The sequence below is a fragment of the Eubalaena glacialis genome, chromosome 13 (assembly GCF_028564815.1).
Source record: "Eubalaena glacialis isolate mEubGla1 chromosome 13, mEubGla1.1.hap2.+ XY, whole genome shotgun sequence".
In the NCBI taxonomy this organism is placed as follows: Eukaryota; Metazoa; Chordata; class Mammalia; order Artiodactyla; family Balaenidae; genus Eubalaena; species Eubalaena glacialis.
The window spans coordinates 94,498,744-94,519,996 of NC_083728.1; the positions used below are offsets into that span (position 1 = coordinate 94,498,744).

General features: G+C 57.8%; 3 protein-coding genes across 10 annotated transcripts in view; 1 reads left to right on the plus strand and 2 right to left on the minus strand.

Annotated features, from left to right (window-relative positions):
* Positions 1-1,405, plus strand: part of ADAP1 (ArfGAP with dual PH domains 1) — a 62,088-nt gene extending 60,683 nt beyond the window's left edge. The window contains exons 9-11 of the mRNA XM_061208360.1: positions 387-458; positions 664-892; positions 975-1,405. Of these exons, the coding sequence (XP_061064343.1) occupies positions 387-458; positions 664-892; positions 975-1,003 (330 nt within the window). The 3' untranslated portion in view covers positions 1,004-1,405. The remainder of the gene's footprint in view (positions 1-386; positions 459-663; positions 893-974) is intronic.
* A 2,320-nt stretch (positions 1,406-3,725) lies between these two features.
* Positions 3,726-18,620, minus strand: GET4 (guided entry of tail-anchored proteins factor 4). The gene is made up of 9 exons (XM_061207986.1): positions 18,376-18,620; positions 13,673-13,751; positions 13,332-13,413; positions 12,777-12,926; positions 10,489-10,627; positions 9,062-9,202; positions 8,797-8,872; positions 8,584-8,656; positions 3,726-4,010 (listed from the first exon to the last, which is right to left on the minus strand). The coding sequence occupies exons 1-9, from the start codon at positions 18,519-18,521 to the stop codon at positions 3,925-3,927; spliced, it is 972 nt and encodes a 323-aa protein (XP_061063969.1). The 5' UTR covers positions 18,522-18,620; the 3' UTR covers positions 3,726-3,924.
* A 622-nt stretch (positions 18,621-19,242) lies between these two features.
* SUN1 (Sad1 and UNC84 domain containing 1) overlaps positions 19,243-21,253 on the minus strand; it is a 52,678-nt gene continuing 50,667 nt past the window's right edge. For all 8 annotated transcript variants that reach the window (XM_061209117.1, XM_061209121.1, XM_061209120.1 and 5 more), the window contains one exon: positions 19,243-21,045. In XM_061209117.1, the coding sequence (XP_061065100.1) occupies positions 20,932-21,045 (114 nt within the window). In that variant the 3' untranslated portion in view covers positions 19,243-20,931. The remainder of the gene's footprint in view (positions 21,046-21,253) is intronic.

Here is a 21,253-nt window from a genome sequence, read left to right on the forward strand (position 1 = left end):
TCACTCAGAGGTCATGTCCCGGGAAGGGGGAGGGCGGGGGCGGGGGCGTGTCAGCAGTGCCAGCCAGTGACACTCGGCCCCCCCAGTGCTTTGTGAGAGCGCGGGCTCCACTGACCTGGGGCTCTGGGTCCAGCCCCAGCCAGCTCCGAGCCCTGCCTCCTGCCCTGGCCCCCCCCACAACGTGTCCCTGTGCACCCCCAGGTCCCTGCCACATGGGGGATGGGGGCAGACACGGGGGACTCGGATCCCAGGACCCAGGTGGTCCCACAGCCCAGATGGGGCCCTGCGGGCACGCGCGGACGGGAAGTGGACGTGCTGGCGGCCCTGCCCTGGGGGAAGGGGGCAGGGCCTGCCTTGGGCTGACCAGTGGCGCCCTCGACCCCCAGCAGACGGAAGGCTTCCGCAAGCGCTGGTTCACCATGGACGACCGGAGGCTCATGTACTTCAAGGACCCCCTGGTAAGGATGGGCCGCCGTGGCATGGACGTGCCCTCTTGGGTCACCCGCCTGACTGGGAGGTGCCAACCAGCATTTGCTGGGTGAGCTGGAGATGACGGGCCAGGCTGGCAAGGAGGGGCCGGGCCTGGGGGCCGTATGCGGCTCTGAGCAACGCCAGGGTGGAGAGAAGCCACCCCCGCCGGCTCAGCCCGGTCCCCCCACCCAGGACGCCTTCGCCCGCGGGGAGGTCTTCATCGGCAGCAGGGAGAGTGGCTACACGGTGCTGGACGGGCTCCCGCCGTCCACCCAGGGCCACCACTGGCCGCACGGCATCACCATCGTCACGCCAGAGCGCCGGTTCCTACTAGCCTGCGAAACGGAGTCAGAGCAGCGGGCGTGGATGGAGGCCTTCCGGAAGGTGGTGGACAGGCCCATGCTGCCCCAGGAGTACGCAGGTGAGGTGGGCGGGGTGGCCTGGGGCCCCAGTCCCATGACCCCGAGCAGCCGTGACCGGGTGGGACCCTGTCCCTTCTCCAGTGGAAGCCCACTTCAAGCACAAACCCTAGCACGAGACGGTCCTGGCGGCCTGAGGACTCCGGACTCACCAGACGTGGCAGGCGAGGCGGTGGCGGCGGCCGGCGGAAGGAGGAACCCGGCAGCCCCCGACGTGGCCAGGTGGGGCCTGAGCTTTAGCCGCTAGGACCTGTTTCTTTGGAACACCACTGGGAGCCGGCCCGGCCCGACCCCGCCATGCCGCTGCCCCCGGTGTGACGCCCACGGCCCCCCCCTCGCCTCCCCGCCCGCCAGACCACCTCCTCTGAGGCCCCCCAGCTGCCGCCACCCACCTCCGCGGGACCCCACCCCTGACCAGGAGGCCGGGCTGCGGGGACAGAGGGCCTGCCTGCATGCCCCCAACCCCGCCGTGTCCCCTCACTCCCCCCACCCTCCCCCAACAAGTATTTATTGAACATCCACTGTCAGTTGTGGGGTCCCGGGGGCTGGAGTGGCAGACAGGGCCCTGGCTCCCTCAGCAAGCCGACCCGCGTGTCCGCGGGGGTCCCGGGGGTCAGAGGCCCTGACAACTGGAGCCCCCCGGGCCTGGGCCACAGGGCTGGCTGCACCCACCCCTGCCCCCAGCCTGGGCACTTCCCACGCCGGCTCCGGACTCAGCACTGACATGACCCGCCCTCCGCCTGCCCTCACGGTCTTCGAACCCTTGGAGGATGGAGGCCTGGGTCGCCGCCTGGACCCCAGCGTGCCGCTCGCCGGTGGTTACCGCCACCGTGCCTCTCCCCGGGTGCCCTGGGGGGATGGGGGACATCTGTGAGAACATACTTGGGGGAGGAGGTGAGGGAGGGAAGGAACCCCGTGTGGTGGAGAACTTGGGGGCAGGACGTGCATGGGGGGGTCCCGTCTCCCCAGGATATCAGTGTGTAGTTGAGGGCGTCACCTGCTGGGTTATCTGGGCGGCGTCCTGTGTGGCTGAGACATGCTCCCAGGGGAGCCCTGGTCCAGCTGTTGGGACCAGGAGAGGGGCCCTGAGCCAGGGTGTCCCCCCCACATGTCACATCTTGGAATAAAGTGGGGGCTCTGGGCCCCCAGGAGGACCTGCCAGGAAAGGGACACCCCCAGGAGAGGGGCACGCAAGGGCCTCGGCCCGGCTGTGGGCGACACCCAGGGGATGAGGGAAGGCACCCTTCCTCCGAGCCCCCATCATCATCATCTCCCCTCACATCTGAGCGAGCGCCCACAGCTCAGACCCATCGTGCACCTGGATTCTGAGCAGGGACTGCAGGGTAAAAGGGGGAGCACGAGGCCCCCCTCCCCTGAGAGTGGGGGCCCAGCTAAGGCTGCCAAGTCAGGGGTCCACAAGATGGCTGGGCCGGGGGTGAGAACAGCCGCGGGCTCACCCAGGGCCATGGCCCCTTTCTCCCCTAAACCCTTCCTGCCCCAGGCGGTGCCTCCTAGCCCAGGCGAGGCTGCGGGGTCACCCTTTCCCTGAGAACCCAGGTCCACTGTCTTCCAGATGAGGCAGAAGGACTCGCCCTGGGTCAGAAGCGAAAGCCCGGGCTCCCCTAGACCTTCCTGACCATGCAGGGCCACCCAGCCACGTGCCCTCGTGGACTCAGCCTCGGGCCCTGGGAGCTCGGGCGCCCGCTCAGCACCAGCATGAGGTCTGTGCACTTGTGTCTGAGCGTGTGCACACCCACATGCTCTACCCAGAAAACTCCAGAGAGAAACGACAAAATACCCTGAACAGCTGCACGACCAGCGGGAAGAATTTCTCAGACGAGGCAGGACCCCTATGGTCCACACCAGGCCCGCCCCGGTCCTCAGGCCCGAGGCTGGCGCAGGCTTGGGCAGCCCCTGCACAGAGATGGGGGAGTCGCAGAGACACAGGCGGCCGCCTGCGACAACAGCACGACGTGTCCCACTCACAGCGCTGAGACCACAGGGCGCCCCCAGCCCCACAGGCTGCTTGCAGAGCCCGTGAGGCCTCACCTGTCCGCAGGTTGGGCTTCCACAGATGACTGAAATAAAGCACCGTATATTTACATCTAACATCACGACGCTCTCAACACTGGCTACTTGCTGCCGCCCACCGAGGACACACTCTGGACAGAACTGGAAAACACCGGTCACGGTGCCCACGCCCCTCACGGGGGCTCCCTGGCCACTGCTCACAGCCGCAGCCCCGCGGCCCAGCCCACGACCAGCCCCAGGAGCTCACTCAGAAAGGACCAGTGCTGCCAAGCCCAGTATAAAGGATTTATTTAAACTCAACATGAACACCAACCTTCCTTTAAATTCCATTTTTACAGTAAATAAAATTGTGTATTCCGTTCCTTCCCATGCATGATCACTGGGTATTAATCTACAACTCTTATAATTGTGAAAAAATAAAAGTGTTTCCCATTTTGTAACTAACTATCCTGGGGCATCCGACACACATCAGTGCGAAGGGACAGATCTGCTCGTTCCCGGGCCGATTGTTTGGTTAAAACCTAGAACATCAGGTCAAAGGAATCAATCACCCGGAGACAATAAGTACTGCCCCACGACGGTGGATGGTCCTGCAGCCTCCCAGACGAGACGCCATTCCGAACGGCTGGGCGCTCGGCTGCAGCTCCTGGGGTGTGGCATGGAGCGGCCGCCCAGGCGCTCCCCAGGACACGTGCCAGGCCACCCCCGCCCCACCTGAGGGGCACGGCACCCCCGCTGCGTGCGACAGGGCCCTCCTGTGCAAGACCGAGCCCTCCCCAAGCAAACCAGACACAAGGGCCGGGAGAGGAGGCGCGGCAGGGCCTGTGCTTTATTGGGGTCATCTCAAGGTACACGGCGGCCCGGCCAGCACGGCCCCGGCAGCCCCAGAACACCCGACGTGCGGCCCCTCGGCCTCGGCCGGAGCCGGGGGGCCCGGGTCTGGACCCGCATCGGGAGCCGCACCCGCCGCGGTCCAGGCCGAGTCCGTGCAGGTCTGCGGGCATCAGTCGAGCTCGATGGGGCTGCTGTCATCCTGACTGTCCTCGCCCTCCTGCTCCGAGGAGCCCATGAGGCTGCTCAGAAGGTTCCCTGGAAGGAGGCGCGCGGCGCTGTCAGGGCCACGGCCGCCCCTCGCCCGCCGCCCGGCCTCCGGACGCCCCCTCCTCCCATGGCACCGTGACCGGGGCCTGGCAAGGCAACAGCAGCCCAACCCCAGCGCCCCATCCGGGGGGTCTGTCCACAGAAATGTGTCTGCTGCGCCCGGAGACGCAGGGATTCTGCTGGGGCCGCGAGGGGAGAAGACCCAGGTGCCCGTCGAGGGGACACTGCACGGCCGCCAGGACGGGCCCGGGAGGATGACACGTGGCCGAGCGGCAGGTAACTCGCTCACATGTTAACTCTCAAGTGACCCAGAAGTCAGTCAGATGTTACAGTTCCGAAGGCTACAGATAACAACGTTAACTGCTGTGGGCCTTGTCAAGATGGACACTTTTCCTTTTTACCGAATTTTTATCCAAAGAACTATCATGTCAATAGAAAAGCAAAGTTTAAAAAGTGCCCTAAACCAACTCGCAAAGGGGAACAACAAACAAAGGGCAAGCAGTGCCCTCAGGGTAAAACCCTCCTCGCGCTGCAGTGAACGCGGCCCAGTCACTGCACCTGGCGCCGCTGCGGTTGGAAGTTCTGTGGGGAAACGCAGAGAGTCAGACGGGAACGCAGTAGCTGACAGTGACGGCAGCCCGAGACAACATGCTAAAATGTCACCACGACTGTGGACGGACAGGCGCTGCAGAAGCCCGAGGTGTGGGCAGGACAGGACACAGCCACCGAGACGAGCGGCCGTGACACGAGAGCCTGGAGAAGGGAAGAGGCCCCCCACACCTTCCACTAAAACTCCAGACAGACCCAGTTCACAGGTAAAAAGTCCAACTTGCATTTAAGGGGAAACAGCTTTTAAAATAATCTGGGAGACAGGAAGACCTTTGCACGGAGCACAGTTTGACGATGGCCACGGAAACGACAAACGCTCACTCCACATCCCCCCCCCCCCCACAGAGAGCCCCATGAGGCAGGGCCACGAGCAACAGCACAGCGGAGCGGCGTGACCAAGCGCCGAGCGGCTGCCCCCCCGATCCTGCCACTGCAGGCCGTCTGACGTCTGCAAAGTTCCCACCGGAAGGAAGCTAAGGAAACCTAGCACTGCCTGGCCTGCAAGTCACCATGGGACAGCGGCAGGGCTGGGTACGAGCCTCCACATCTGGACTCTGTGAGACAAGCTTTACCTATTCAAAAATAAAACTTAGAACATTAAGGAGGGCAAAACCCACTTTTAAGTGCAGGACTACACTGGTCCCCACCCTGCTGGAGGGCAGGAGTCCGATTAGGACTCAAGTGGTCTCGGAGCCCCGAGGCTGCATCAGAAGAACGGGCAGGACACGGGGAGGTGGCCTGGCCCTGAGAGGCAGGCCAGCGATCTGGCCACCAGCACCTACCAAGACTGAAGCACAAAGAAATACATACTCTGAATAGACTCTAATGAGTAAGGAGACTGTGTAATCTCTCCCAACAAAGAAAAACCCTGAACCTCACGGCTTCACTGGGGAAGCTACTGAATTAGTACCACCCATCCTTCCAATACCAAACCCAGAAAAGACACTATGAGGAAAGAAAACTACAGACCAATATCCCTTATGAACACTGATGCAAAAATCCTCAACAAAATACTAGCAAACCAAATTCAGCAGCATAGTGAAAGAATCAGACACCATGACCAAGTGGGATCTGTTCCTGGAATGCAAAGATGGCTCAACATGTGAAAATCAATCAACATGATACACCACAATAGAGTGAAGGAAAAAAAACCAATGATCATCTCAAATGATGCACAAAATGCATTTGACAAATTCAACACTCTTTCATAAAAACACTCACCAAGAAAGAACATAAGGAAACCCTCTCATATTATGATGTAATACAAGGCATATATGAAAAACCCACAGCAGACGTCACACTCAACGGCGACAGATTCAAAGCTCTTCCTCTGAGATCAGGAACAAGGCTGCTCCCAGCACTTGTGTTCAACATGGTACAGGTGACCCCTGAACAACACGGGTTTGCACTGTACAGGCCCAGGTATCGTGCATGTTTTTCTATATACATACTAAAGTACTACCTGGTCCGCAGTTGGTTGAATCCACAGATACGATGGGCCAACTGTAAGTTAATACACCAATTTTCAACCGTGCAGGGGATCAGCACCCCTAACCTCCACGTTGTTCAAGGGTCAACTGAACCTGAAGTTCTAGCCAGAGCAATTAGGCAAGAAAAAGAAATAAAAGAATTCCAAGTTGAAAAAAAGTAGTAAAATTATCTGCTTGCAAGTGATATGGTTTTACTTGTAAAAATTTCTGAAGAGTCTACAAAATAACTTATTTACAGAAACAATTCCATTTACAATAGCATCAAAAAGAATAAAATACTTAGTAATTAGCTTAACCAAAGAGGTGAAAAATTGTACAATCAAAACTATAAAAAATTCCTGAAAGAAATTAAAGACGTAAATAAATGCAAACATCCCATGTTCCTAGACTAAAAGACTTAATATTGTTAGAATGTCATACTACCCAAAGCAATCTACAGATTGAATGAAATCTCAAATCCCCAAAACATTTTTTTGCAGAAATAGAAAAACCCATCCTAAAATTCATATGGAATCTCAGGGGACTCAAATAGCCAAAACAATCTTGAAAAAGAACAAAGCTGCAAGTCTCACACTTTCTCATTTCAAAATTTACTACAAAGCTATAGTCATCAAAAGAGTGTGGTCCTGGCATAGAGACAGGTATCGACCAATGGAATACAGAACCCAGAAATGAATCCTCGCATATATGGTCAAATGATTTTTGACAAGGGTTCTGTGCCCACTTGATGGGGAAAGGACAGTCTTTTCAACAACTGGTGCTGGGAAAACTGGAAATCCACATGCCAAAGAATGAAGCTAGACCCTTATATAAGTAGAACACCACATTAAAAAACCACCTCAAAATGGATCAAGGACCTAAATGGAAGACCTAAAATAATAAAACTCTTAGAAAAAACCACAGGGCAAAAGCTTTGTGACACTGGATTTGGAAATGACACCAAAGGCAGAAGCAACAAAAGGAAAATAGACAAATTAGACTTCATGAAAAGTAAAATATTTTGTGCATCAAAAGACACTCCAGGGAGTAAAAAGGCAACAAGGGAGGGAAGGATGAACAGGTGGAACACAGAGAATTTTTTAGGGCACCACGACGACTCTGCACAATACTGTAATGGCGGATACACGTCATCACACACTTGTCCAAACCCACAGAACATAAACACCAAAAACGAACCCTAATTAATGTATCAATACGTTGGACTTTGGGTGATAATGACATGTCAATGCAGGTTCACCCATAATAAATGTACCATCTGCTGGGGGATGCTGATAATGGGGAGGCTGCACCTGTGGTGGGGAAGGGGTATTTATGCGAAATCTCTGTACCGTCCTCTTAATTTTGCTGTGAATCTATAACTGCTTTAAAAAAATAAAGTCTTTAAAAAATAAATAAAAAAGGCAACCCACAGAATGGGAGAAAACATCTGCAAATCACATATCTAGGAGGGAATTAATACCCAGTGTAGAGAACTTGTAAAACAACCAACATGATTCAAAAATAAGCAAATGACACGAACAGGCATACACACAAATGGCCAATAAGCACGCGAAAGATACGCAACGTGCTTAGTCACTAGGGAAATGCAAATCAGGACAATCAAAACAGAGACACCACCTCAGACCCATTAATAAGATGACTACTGTCAAAAAGACCAGAAAACAGCAACTGTTGGCAAAAATGTGGAGGAACTGGGACCCCTGTGCCCTGCTGTGGGAGCAGCTGCTGTGGGAAAACAGTGTGGCGTTTCCTCAAAAAATTAAACAGATCCAACAATTCTGCTTCTGGGTGTCCCAGAAGAACTGAAAGCAAGACCTTAAGGAGATAACTTGCACACCCCCATTCACAGCAGCCACAGGTGGAAGAACCCAGGTGTCCACTGAAGACGCAGTCTTATCCACACGATGGAACATGCATCAGCCTTAAAAAGGAAGGAAATCCTGGCACCTGCTACAACAGGGTTGAACCTGACAGTGACATAAGCCGGCACAGAAGGACACTGTGTGATGCCACTTATGTGAGGTCCCTGGAGGTTCAGAGAGACAGAAAGTAGGGGGTGGGGACTGGGAGCCAGTGTTGAATGGGGGCAGAGTCTCAGTTTGGGAAGACGGAAGGTTCCGGAGATCTGCCGTACAACAGCGTGCATGTAGTTCACACAACTGTCCTGCGTACTTAAACACGGTTAAGGTGGGGAATTGTACATAATGTGTACAAAAGAAAGAAATCTGGCTTCGATTCTGTGGCCAACAGAGAGGGACCCCAGGAGACGATTATTCCTCGGGGGCCCTACGAGCTCTGCTTGGGGAACACGCAGGGGGAAACAGCTGGGAGCCCGCAACCCTCCTGCTGGCACCGGGCCCCGCTCCAGGCCCCTGCCTGCTCCGCTCCCCCGGCCGGCACACCACGCCCTGGGCCTCACCCACAAGCCCCCACTGTGAGCCCCCCGCCCACGAGCCCCTCACCTAGCAAGCCTCCGTAGGAAGACGTCTGCTTGGGCGGCACGCCGAAGAACAGCTGTCCTATCCTGTCGAGGTACTGGAAGAGGCACAGGCGTGGTCGCGGAGGGCGCGGAGCCCCAGGCTGCACGCGGACCCCGCACAGTTTCTCTCCACCTCCACCTCCCCCTCCAGCGGCTGCCCGGAGTCGCCGGCTTCCGCCCGCCCCCCGCCGCTCACCTCGTTGTACATGGGGTCCCGCCGGAGCGACGGCTGGTACTGCTCACACAGCACCGTGAACACCGTCAGCTTCCCCCTGGAACAGGACAGAGCGCAGCATAGCCGACGCCCACGCAAGACCCAGGACGTGAACAGAATCCACACGACCCCCCCCCCACGCACGCTCACCCACACATCTCTGCGTGCCCCCACGTACACGTCTACGCCCCTCCGCACAAGCACGTGCACACGCCTCACCCCCACGCACGCGCACACGCACGCTCACCCGTCGACGGCCAGCAGCAGAAACCAGATGAAGTTGAGCAGGGGCTGCGCGAAGGGAGGGCCGCTCTCGATGGACGGATGTTTCCGTGTGTACGTCGTGAACACCACTGACGCGCTGCTTTTGTTTTTTAAACAGAGAAACCTGGAAATAACATCCCAGTGAGTGGGCACACCTGACCGGAGGAGCAGGAAACGGGTTTCTACAAGCGCCTGCCCAGAGGGCCCCGTGCCCCCGTGCAACACACCGAGGGCACCAGCCAGGCCCCTCGCGTGGACCAGCCACCCCAGGCAGTCCCAAGGTTTACGGCCGGGGAGAACTAACTTGAGAAGGTGACATGTTCAAGGTCAGCAGATCCAGGAGACGGCGGGGCTCCCTGTACCTGTCCCACACCTGTCTGCCCCTGCCCGCGAGAGCACGGTGGCCCAGAGGCTGCCCCGGGTCCTGTTTCCGCCCCGTGGAGGACGTGTCCACGGCCGGACTTTACTGTGGTGCACGCCCTCGACAAAGACGGATGGACAAGAAAGGGCTCACACCAGAGGAAACATTGGCACCACATGCCAAAGCCAGGGCCAGCGAGTTCTGGATTTTAAACAGGTTTCGTTTTCAAAGTCGCAGATTCAGCAACAAGTGGTGACTTGTGGGAGCTCGGAAGCTCCCCGTCCACCCAACTCATGGGACACACCCCATCCCAAGGCCCGGCCACCACATCCAAGTGCTTTTCTGGGAGGGAGTAATCTCATCGACAAACAAACACATGGTGGGACAAACACATGGTCCACTGGGAAGGGAGGTCAGGCCCCAGGTCACCAAACGTGTGCTCTCGGCTGTGTGACCCCAACAGGATGCTCACGCCTCTAGCGACTCTGCTGTGTTTCAGTATTTTCAAAATAAATTGTCGAAAGAAAACAAAAGAGGAGGAGGCCCAACTGGGACAGAGGGGCAGAGACACAGAGCTGAGGTGGGGAGCGGGTGGGCGATACCCCCATCACTGTGTCTGGATGCACAAAACACCTGGGAAGGCAAACGGCCTTTGAACAAAGGCTGTGATGCTCGCGTACTTCACATCCCAGGAGACTGAAAATTTGGTAAATGTATGTGCCCTAAAAAAAATAGTTGCACAACACTAACCACTGCCCCCAAACGTGATAGATGATGGGGAAAATAGAAAATCAATGGCAACAAAGTGCTAATTTAAAGCACTGGAAGTACTTCTACCGCCAATGGAAACGTCACAAGTCGGCCTAGGGGAGCTGAGGGGCACGTCTGGGGTGCCCGGAGGTCAGCAGCAGGGTCACGCTGGGGGACGTGAGCTGCGTGTGGGACGCTGAGTGACTTCAGGCCTGTCCTCACGCGAGGCTCAACCAGAGGCCAGCCCTGGACCCCCGGAGGCCACGGACCCAAGGGCCGGACAGCAAGCGGGTACCTACTGGAGGACAGCCTGGGCCACGAACATGTCCACCTCGCTGCGGAAGCCCCGGGCCGTGGAGTACTCCACCAGCATGTTGGCGCAGCCCTCCCCGTCGCTGGAGTGCAGGAAGTGGTACCGGGACTCGCAGTAGTTCTGTTCTGCGGAGGCAGGCAAGGAGGCAGCTGTGAGTGCCCCCTCCTCCCCCCTGCCCCGCAGGCAGGGAGGACGGCGGTCCTACGTCATCGCAGCACTGACGTCCACCTGGGCTGTGACCCCACTCGAGTCGGGGTCACCTGGGAGCCGGTCAGGAAGGCGGTGTCAAGCCCTGGGGCAGAACCCGCATCCCGCCAGTGGGGCGTGTGCACGGCGGAGCCCAGCGGCCCTCTTGGCCCCGAGTCTGCCGTTCTGACGAGGAGCCAGGACAGGGCTGGATGCCGGCTCTCCAGAGACGGTGCTTCCTCTGATGCTCCGCTGTTGGGAGCCTTTGACTCTAAAGCGGCTACTGAGCTCTACGTGGGTTCTAATGGTCTGTTTTCTTAAAAAGCGACCAAACTCCCAACCTCCCCAGTTTCACCGGGACACACACACCCCCTCCTCCCCCGTGGATCCACCTTCCACGCCGATGGCTCTCACCCAGAGCGACTCGACCCCTCCTCCAGACACAGGAAAGGGTCTGGGGCCGGTGTCAGCCGTCACAGCTGGGGGTGCTTCTGGCACCTAGTGCAGCCCAGGGATGCCGCTCGGCACCCTGCAGCGCAGGAAGGACGCCCGGGGTCAGCGGTGCTAAGGCAGAGACCCAGCTCCAGGGCAGCCCCCCAGTTCCCACTCACACGCCGCACTGGCTCCCTCTCCTTCAGGACAGAGGGCACGCCTCCCGGGCTAGGTCTTCTCCCACCTTCCACCAGCACTCTCCTCCTACCTGGGCACCCCCAGATCACTGCTGCCCCCCAGCATAGGCTCCCAGCGCTGCAGGGCGACCTCGGGGAAGAGCCCGCTCTGCGTGGCTGCGTTTTGTTGGTCTCCTCTCCCTCCAACCCCAAGAGCGACCTTTTGGTTTTAGAGCCTCCACGTGAGAAGAGAAATCCGGCAGGTCACCAGGCACCCTCAAGCCCCGGAGAGGCGCCCGCGCGAGACCCCAGCGGAGCGGGGACACCGAGAGCAGGCAGGTCTCCCACGGCGCCCTGCACAGCATGGCGGGCCCCGGGCCACACCCCACGCCTGCCCGGAGGCCGCCCACCGCCGGGGCCCTGCAGACACCCCTCACAGCACGGCCTCCCACGGCACGGGGGCCCGCTGGCCTCACTCGCCATCTGTGCCTGACGCGACCCCTTAAGATGCTTGGGTCTTGAGGTTCGAATATTTAATGTTAAATATACGAGAGCGTAACAGCTCTCGACCCCAGCAAGGCCTCTGAGCAGGTGCCACACGCCCTGCTTCGCGCCAGGCGCCGGTCCCACTAACACGGGTCCCACAGACACGGGCCCCCTCCAGCGCTGCCTGGCACCCTGGCACACAGGCTGCGTGAGGCGGGTGTGAATCGAGGCACTGACGCTGCAGGCGGCCCGCCCAGCCGACGAGGCAGTGCAGAGGGCGGCTGTTGGCTGAACGGACCCGACAGAGCCCCAGCACGAGCGTCCAGAGGTCTAGACGACAGAGCGTCTAGACCTTCCAAATTCCCACAGCCTCAGACACACGCGGTCCCAAGGGACCTGCCCAAGGTCGCCGTCCCTCCGCCTGCCCCCGCCCAGATGACGCCCGTGAGGACGAGGCACAGAGCCGACCTGGCCGGCGGGGCCCAGACCCCTCGGCCGCCACGCGGCTGAGCTGCGCGCACGGCCGCCATGCGAGGCCCCAGGCGGCACAGCCCCCTCACACCCGCCCAGGAGCGACTCAGGCCGCTCCCCTTCCTACGCCTGAGCCCGGGACACGACCCCCTCGCGTGGACCGAGCAGCCCCCGCAAACGCTCACTTAGAAGACAAGAGAAGTGCTGGCAGAGCGCCGGTGGGGGAAGGACGGCCTGGAAGGAGGCCCCAGCGCAGGGGAGCGGGTGGCCCGCGGGGGACCGGAAGCTCCAGACAAGAGAACGCGCCGCCCACCCGAGCGCAGCAGGTGTTCACACTCAGCCAGACGCGGAGGCCGTGGGACTCAGAGGGCCGCCACCCCCAACCCCCGTCAGCAGCGCAGATGATTTTAATTGATCCGAACAGACCCCGCCAGCAGCGGCCCCGAGAGCATCAGGAGGGCCGCCTGTTCCCTGGCCCACCTGCCCGCAGGAGCCCCCGCCCAGCCACGGGCCCACGGCCTACCTTTCCACAGGGTGAGGGCCAGCAGCTGGTGGAGCCGGGGGTGGCCCAGCTTCCCGGACCCCCCACTGGACCACTTCAGGGCTCGAGACACAAATGCCACTCGCTCCGGGGAGTTGGGATCCATCAGACTGAACAGCTTGGCCAGACTTTCTGCAAACGACACCCACACAAGCCTGACCCAGAGGAACCCGTGGCTGCTTCTGATCTGTATCGTGCGTCTCACAGAAATTAATTAAAAACAACTGTTTCACGTTGAAAGAAAGCGAAGAAACGGCAGGCACAGCGGTGGGGTCCTGGGGCCACCCCGACCGTCCTCACCGTGATGCCTCCCCACAGCTGAGTCTGCGTCGGGGAGCAGAAGGGAGGGGGGCTGCCCCAGCGGGGATCCGCGTGCACCTTTCCGGCCGGGCAGCTCGCAGAAGGGCTCGCCCAACGGGGCAGGGGCTCCAGACCACGTGGCACCCACCGCGTGCCAGGGAGGCTGGGTGCGTTTGGGGGGGGGCGGGGGAACGGTACGGTGATGTGGCTACGGCACGCGTGTCCACTCTGTCTCACCCAGCAGCTCATCGACCACCTCGACCTCCGCCTTCTCCAGCGACTCCAGGACCAGCATGGACAAATCAGCCGCACTGTTTTGCTATAAAACATACAAAAGGACTGTCAGTGGGAAGCGAGGCTCTGGCCCATTTTCAGAAGACGGTGAGGCTGGGCAGTGGCTCTGGTTTCCAGTTAGAAACCGGCGACCGACTGCACCTAAGAGATGGTTCTGAGCACCAAGGCCACTAGCCCTCAGGCCCCACACCGGTGCTGGGACACGGGGACGCTCGGCCCAGGCTCCCCACCAGGCCTCTCCCTGGACACCCCCGGCCAACCCCGGCCCCGGGCAGACGGCTCACCTGGCCGTGGCTGAAGAACAGCAGGGCTCCTGAGTACATGAGTTCGCGGGCCTCGGCGTGCTTGCTCTGGGCCATGTACCTGCGCGGAGAGAAGGGCAGGGCCGGCCGGGTCCGGGATCTCACAGGCCGCCGAAGCACGGCCACCCAGACTCACAGGGGTGGTTTCAGAGATCAGATCCCAAAGATTCGGCATCCGAGTAGGAAGCGAGCACCCGCCCCACATACTCCTCCGCTGAGAACAGAGCGGAGCTGGGCTTCGGGTCCCGAGAGCTCCTCCCGGAGCTGCCCCCAACCCCCGTCTGTCCAGGCTCGGCGCTGGGCGCCCATGGCCCAGCCCTCCCGCCCACGAGGCGCCCCGGGGCAGCAGCAGCGCCGTCTGATGACAGGGTGCCAGGCACTCTCTCCGCCCAAACGGGCCAGGAGTCGGAAGCAGAGCCTCCCTGCAGCTGGGCAGGGGTCTCAGCAGAGGGACCAGCGAGGGGCCGGGGGCCACTTCCAGCTTCAAGCACAAGCCTGGCTGTGGTGAGGGGCAGCGAGAACCGGGCGAGGGCCACGTGTTGGGGCCGAGGGCCTGCCGGGCTGCCCCCTCTGCTGCCCCCTCCACCCCGACCACTTTCCACCTGGAACGTTTCTCACCAGGGACGGAAGCTGGGAAAAGCCGGCTTCCCGAACTGCAGACGGACGAGAGCCTGACAGGCAACTCGGCACACATGGGACAGAAAGGATGCTCCGTCCACGACAAGTGAGACTGACGTTCAGGGGGGCAGGGCCAGGCCCGAGCTGAGTGCAGGACACCGAGCCCACTGGCTGCACGTTCCTCTCAGGGAGGATCAGGAAGGAAACCCGCCCAGCCGGTCAGACCTGTGGCCCGGCCCAGACAAGCGGAGTCAGAGACGCCGCCCGCAGGCGCGCCGGAGACGGAGATGGGGGAGCCCCGCTGCCCTCTGGCTCGCGGCTCGAGGCTCAGGCAGGACCAACCACGAAAAGGGCTTTTCTGCACCAGCCTCGTCCCGGTCAGCACCCGGGGGGGGGACCAGGAGGAGAATCCCGCACCCCGAGGAGCAGACCGGGGCACCTGTGGGCCGTGGGCACGGAACGGGGGTTTCTGGAAAAATGAGCCCTCGCGCCGCCACCGGCACAGACGTCCGGACGGCGGGCACGCCTCCTAAGGGACAGTCACGCAGCCCGGCTCGGCTCGGCTCTGGGGACACGACAGGGCTCCGGACTCTCCTCCCCGAGGCACAGCAAGAGATGAATGCCTAGAAAGTTGGGGAGGGAGCGGAGCCCCGAGAGGCAGACAGGCTGGATTCCTGGGGCGGCGGCTCCGACTCCGGCTCCCAGTGACCGTAGCTGCACAGCCCTGGGCAGCCCTGCCCTGCAGGAGGGGGCCTGGAGCTGCCCGCCGCGGGTCCAGGAACGTTGGAAACCCCGCAGCAGTGACAGGCACCCTGAAAGCCCGACGTGCTCGCTGGGCACCGCAGAGCCCTGGGAAGGGCGGACGTGGCTTCCCGGTGCCCGAGCCGGAGGGGACGGGGTGCCACCGAGGCCTGGGGGCTCAGAGCACCGCCGCCCCTCCCCCACCGCAGCCCCCCAACCCCCGCGCTGCGTCCGTGCAATCGTTTATTTTGCTTTTTTTTTTTTTAAAGCAGAGCATAGACACAAGCGTTAACACTAACGACGCAGACGCAGTGTCCACCCCACGCCCTCTCCCAGGCGCTCCATCCTACCCCCAGGTGGTTGAGAACACAGGTTTGAAGTTCCTCTTTCAAAAAATTTCTTCATTTAAGACACAAAACATCCACAATCGACACTCATCTCAGGAAGGCCCCTGGGCAGCGAGGCCCCTTTCACAGTTAAATCCCGGCGGGGGCAGAGGCCCCTCCAGGCCACGGGCCACCCTACAGAGCAGTCGCCAAAGTACCAACAACCCATCAGGCCTGGAAAACGGACCCTCTCCCGTCCCGGCAGAGAGAAGGCTGAAGAGACAAGGGAGCGCCCACGGCACCCGCACCTTCGAGGAGACAGAGCTCGGCCTCTCTCAGAACCATTGGCTCCTGCCCCGGCTGCAGCACACACCCCCCCATAAGTCCAACCTCCCGGGCTGCCCAGTTCCTCCTCCCCCTCCTCAAACTGCTGGGGGACACAGTGTAAGTGAATTAAAATAGCACAGGCTGGTGAACTTATCCCACTGGTGAATGGGTAAACCGTAGTCCACCCATACAATGGAACACCACTCAACAATAAAAATTAACTAATGATACACATAAAGGTGAATCTTGAAATGATCATGCTGAGGGAATTCAAAAAGCCAAATAAAAAGAGGACATACTATACAATTCTACTTACATAAAATTCCAGAAAATGCAAACCCATCTACCATGACAGAGAGATCAGTGGGTGCCTGGGGGCAAGCGGTGAAAAATTCACTGTAAAGGCAGATGAGAAAGCTTTCGGGGATGATGGGTATTTTCAGTACCTTGATTGGTGATAATTTCTTGGGTGTATACATATGTCAAAACCCATAAAGTTTTACATTTTATATAAACACTTAAAAGCACTTATTTATAGAAAGACATAAAAAGAGCAAAGCTGACTTCTCAGGGCCCCCATGCAGAGCTCTAAACCAGGGCTGCAATCGCAGGTCTGAACGTGGACGGTACCCAGCAGAGACAGGGACAACTCCAGGCCTATTCAGCTGGGTCCCCGGACGGCCACAACTGCTACCATGCCTGAGTCCACCACATCCCCCAAAGAGGCCCACAGGAGACCACTTACTTCTCAGGAGTTCTGAAGAGGTGTAGGAACCCCTAAAAGATCAAAGAGGAAGCCAAGGCTCAGAGAAGAGATTCAACAAGTTGTCCTGGATCCCAGGTCACAGAGCAGAGGGAGAATGTGAACCCAGGTCAAGGCCGGGCTGGTGGACAGCCTGCATCTGTCCCCACGTCACCACAAAGCACACTCTGGGCACAGGGACTGGCCTCTTCAAAGCTAATCAACAATCACGTTCCTGGTACAGCAGCAACTGCAGAACTGGCTCAAAACAAGGAGCGCCGTGTTTATCTTTGGGAAGATCCAGTTTTGCTGACTAGTCACTGGGGCAAATACTTATATAAAAGTCCCCAAGAAAAGCAAGCACCAGGACAAATCTTGAGCGCTACGAAAGCTCCCCATCACACAGATCTGACTGGCTAAGCCGCCAGGCCGAACGCTCGACGTTACAGACCTTAAAGCCTACTCACATCTTTAGCTCATCCCGTGAAGACCAACCAACTCACCCCTACCTGGTCCTCTGGCGACAGAGCTCAAACTCGGTCTGGGACACGAAGCGTTACGTCTAAACCCAACTACAACCAAAGCAGAAAGTACTGCCAGAGTTCCCAGAATATTGATTTAACTTGCTATTTAAAGAAAAAATTTACATCTAGGCCTAAATGGTGTAACGCAGGCATGACTGCCTTTAGATATCATAGCAAAATATTTGCTGTTCTGCAGCAGTTTAGAACGAAAAAGCATTCCACAGAACAGACTAAATCCTCTAACACTATCTTTAAATGCTAACGAATGTCTCAAATGCTTTCTGGCAAGAAACCTGAAGGCTAACAGAACGTGTGTAATATACAGGAATGCCTTACACATGTAAGAACAACTAAAAAACTATAGCAGTAGCTGCATGACAGCAGAAACGGTGTGACACACTGCAGTCCAAAAGAACACTGAGCTAGGTTTAAGAAAACCTAAATTCCTAAGGCCACACTAAAAAAAAGACATTTTATTTAATCCAATATATTCAAGCATCACTTCAACGTGCGCTCAAGAGCTGAAGGTTCCTTACTAATTACCTGACATTTTCTCTGCTTTAAGTCTTTGAAGGCCGTGTTTTTACCCTCACCGCCCAGGCCGTTAGGGACTCACATTTCAGAAGCTCAACTGCCGCACGTGGCCAGCGGGCAGCGCAGGTACAACAAAAATACCGGCTTTATGGGAACAGCTGGCTTAGTAACAAGACACTCGGGTGAGCAAGGGCTACACAACAAGAGGAGAAATATGTTTACAGCCTCGCGACGGGACTCCCAGAGGCAGGAAAACCGTGGAACTCGGAGCTGGGGCTTCAAACCCAAAGGCGCGCGGGTCGGGGCGGGGGAGGGGGAAGGTGGTCTGGGCCGGGGACTGGGGTCCGGAGTCTGCGTCCGGGGTTCGGGTCTGGGTCCGGAGTCTGGGGTCTCGGCCAGGGCTTTGGGTCTGGGTCCGGAGTCTGGGGCGGGTCAGGGGTCTGGGGCGGGATCCGGAGTCTGGGCCGGGTCTGGGGTCTTGATCAGGGGTCTGCGTTGGGTCTGGGGTCTCGGCCAGGGGTTTGGGTCCGAGTCCAGAAGCTGGGCCGGGTCTGGGGTCTCGGTCTGCGTCGGCTTCCAGAGTCCGGGCTGGGTCTGGGGTCTCGGTCTGCGTCTGAGTCCAGAGTCAGGGCGGAGTCTGGGGTCTCGGTCACGGTTCTGGGTCGGGGTCCCGGGTCTCGCTCCCGGGCCGCAGCCCTCCCCCGGCCACCGCACGGCCCCTGCTCCCACCGCCCAGGCGACGGGCAGCGGCGCGGGCCAATGGGGGCGCGGGGCGGCGCGGCGCGGCCAATGGGAGGCGGCCGGGGGCGGGGCGCCGGACTCGGCGGCCGGGCGGAAAGCCCTGGAAGGCGGCGGCCGCGGCGCAGTGGCTACCTGAAGAAGAGGGTCCGGTACATCTGGTGCGCCTCATAATAGTCGCCCTTCTCGACGCTGGCACGCAGCTTGCCCTCCACGCGCTGGACGCCGCCGCGGTTGCGGGCGCCGTTCCGGGCGCTCTCCTCGGCCATCGCCGCCGCCATAGGGCCGGCGCTCCGCGCAGGGCTGACGCTGTCGCAGGCGCGGTCGGCGGCGCCTCTCGGCTTCCGTCCCGGCGGCCGCCCGAAGCCCTCTACGGTGGCTCACGAGGAGCCGCGGGCGGTGCGCGGGCGTCCACGTGACCGCGGGGCGGGCCTGCGCAGCCTGGGGAGGGCCTGCGCAGCCTGGGGAGGGCGGGCACACGACCAAAGGGCGGGGCTCCGGAGAGTGACGGCGCGGCCTGCAGACGACGACCGCGGGGGCGCGGCTGAGGGCGGGACGTGACCCCGCGGGGCGGAGCTGACGCTACAATGGGGGGCAGGCGGCGGGGAGAATGCGGCTCTGGCGCGGGGAGGGTGGTCTTTGCTGTAACTGAGGCCACTGAGGTATTTAGACTCTCCAATAAATACTTTCCGGGTATGCCGGCGGCTCGGGGTCCCGGGGCAGCTTTCCCACTCGGGCGCTCGGGATCAGCGCTCGCCCCGACGCCCGAGACCCAAACACGCCGCTCTTCTCTCGTAAGTGGTTCGTGTGGAAGCGCGGAGACACGCCCGCGAGCGGGGCGCGCACGGCGGGGACGCACGCGGCTCCGAGTCCGGCGGCCCGACAACGCGGGCCGGACGCGCTCCCGGCCCAGAGGGGTCCTGGGAGGGGCCGCTCCACGCGCTGTGTTCCCCTCCCCGCCCGGGGCAGAGACAAAGCAGGTACAGAAAAGAAACACACTGTTTATTGTTCATCTGAAATATCACATGCATTTTTTTAAAAATTAAAACTCTTTATTTAAACGTTTCGATAGCATCTTAACCAATTTGGTGGCAGCGAAAGAAGCTCTACCAATGACAAATATTTTGAAAAGCATTTACAAAAATACATTGCACAAAGTCCTATCTCTCATCTTTAAAAATAAATTAATATTCAAAATATTTCCACCCCATCTCCCAAATTTAGTTTTATATAGGAAATTTTGATTTATATATGTATCCTTTAATATATGAAACATCTGTATACGTTTTACCCAACTTAACTGCATAGGCATTAGTTTCAATTCTAACAAGAGTGAAAAAAATGCTAGTTTATGTAGTTTTTGTATATCTGAGGACTGTTGTGCAATATACATAAAACTCTTCAGAAAACCAGTCAGCACCATCATTTTATCTTTTTCTGAAAATACAACATTTATGGTACACCAAAAGACTGTCTTAACCCAATAAAACTTAAATAATTTTTAAGGTAAAACATCTGTAACACTTTAAGTGCCTTGCAGATATCTCATTTATAAAGTCTGCTCAGTAAAATAGTCTAAATATTAAATACTAATTATAACCAAAGCAAGTCTCACAGGAATTGAGAGAGAATGGCCAACAGCTATAATAAAAGGCAAATCCCAACCAGAGCCAGTACAAAGTGCTGCTGTAAGAAAACCTAATCACCAAATGTCCTGGTTTCATGAATTTGCCACAATCATGGACAATCTCCTTTAATAACCATCAGTGGAATAAAAGCATAAGCCTCTGAAAGACTTAGAGCATGTTAGTGTTTGCTTTTCCAGAAAAATTCAAGACAAAACCTGAACATACCCAAAAGATTGGATTTCTTGGTTCCTATTCATAGTGTGAAGTAAAACTGCAGGGAAAATCCGATGGGATGAGCCCAGTGGAGACCTGAGAACTCTATTTACATGTCTGTGTAGATCCAGACCATCCCCTTTTGAAGCAGACCCACTTCAACCTGCAAAGGGAAACTCTCCAGGGTTCCTGAACAGATGTTCACAGGCCAAGACCTGACGGAAAATCGTTCTCAGAAGTGGGAGCAAACTAGGCAGGAGAACCCGTTTTCATCACTTCCCCACCTGGTGACTTGAAAGAACTACTGGTGCCGAATAGAGGAAAATCTCACCCTAAAGAAAGGGAGTTCAGAACTCTGAACTTTGGTGACACTGTTCTTCCCTGAAAGAAACGTGTGCTGGGCTGAACACATATCTGCCCCAGAAGGTCCTTTAAAAGGGCCAGTGAAGGCCGCTGTCAAGGCTTCAAGAACACTCCAAACCTTTTAACTTCCTTTGCTTTGTTCCTGATGTCAAGCAAATACAAAGAGTTTTATGTTCAAAAACAAATCACCCAGGCCAAAAGTAAGTGTCTTTGTGAACCATACATTCAAATGAATTTCCACAGAGACCACCTGTAGCTAGCGGGTCTCTGAGCCCAAGCAGTCAACATGCAGTGTTTCCTGTGGACAGAACAGCAAGCTGGGTGTCAGCGTTTATCGCTGCCACGCCCAAGTCCTGCTGGCAGTCAGTGCGTTTATTTCAGGGGTGACATTATCCTGCTCTCTGTATGCCCGCGTCCAGGAAGGATTCCAGTGTTCCAGGCTGTCCCAGTATATATACAAAATGTACAAGAACCGTGAGTAGTCTCTTTACTTGATAGGCTCTCCATGAACTCTGAACCGGTAAAGACATGTGTATTCGGGATGGCCCCAGTTAGAAAAAATCCGAAGTTCCACTATTTGGAAAGCTCTTTCTGGTCTTTTCTGCAATTGAGGAGGGGGAAAAAAAAAAAAAAAAAAAAAAATCACACTTATTTCATATTACTACCACCAAGCCCAATCACTTCCCCAGGTAAGAGATTTGAGATTAAACAGCCAAGTTGGAGATTAAGCTTTTAACGTGAACTGTATCATCTATCACAGGACACAAAGTTCAGGTGAAACTCTTGAGAACTCATCACCTGTGACATAT

Coding starts and splice junctions, on each gene's coding strand:
- GET4 (XM_061207986.1), bottom strand. CDS start 18,521: ATGGCGGCGGCGATGGCCGAGGAGAGCGCCCGGAACGGCGCCCGCAAC. Junction 12,927..13,331: donor GGTGGTCGATGAGCTGCTGG/GTGAGACAGAGT, acceptor TGTCGTTTGCAG/AAAGTCTGGCCAAGCTGTTC. Junction 4,011..8,583: donor TTCCTACGGAGGCTTGCTAG/GTGAGGGGCTCG, acceptor GCCTCCTTCCAG/GGAACCTTCTGAGCAGCCTC.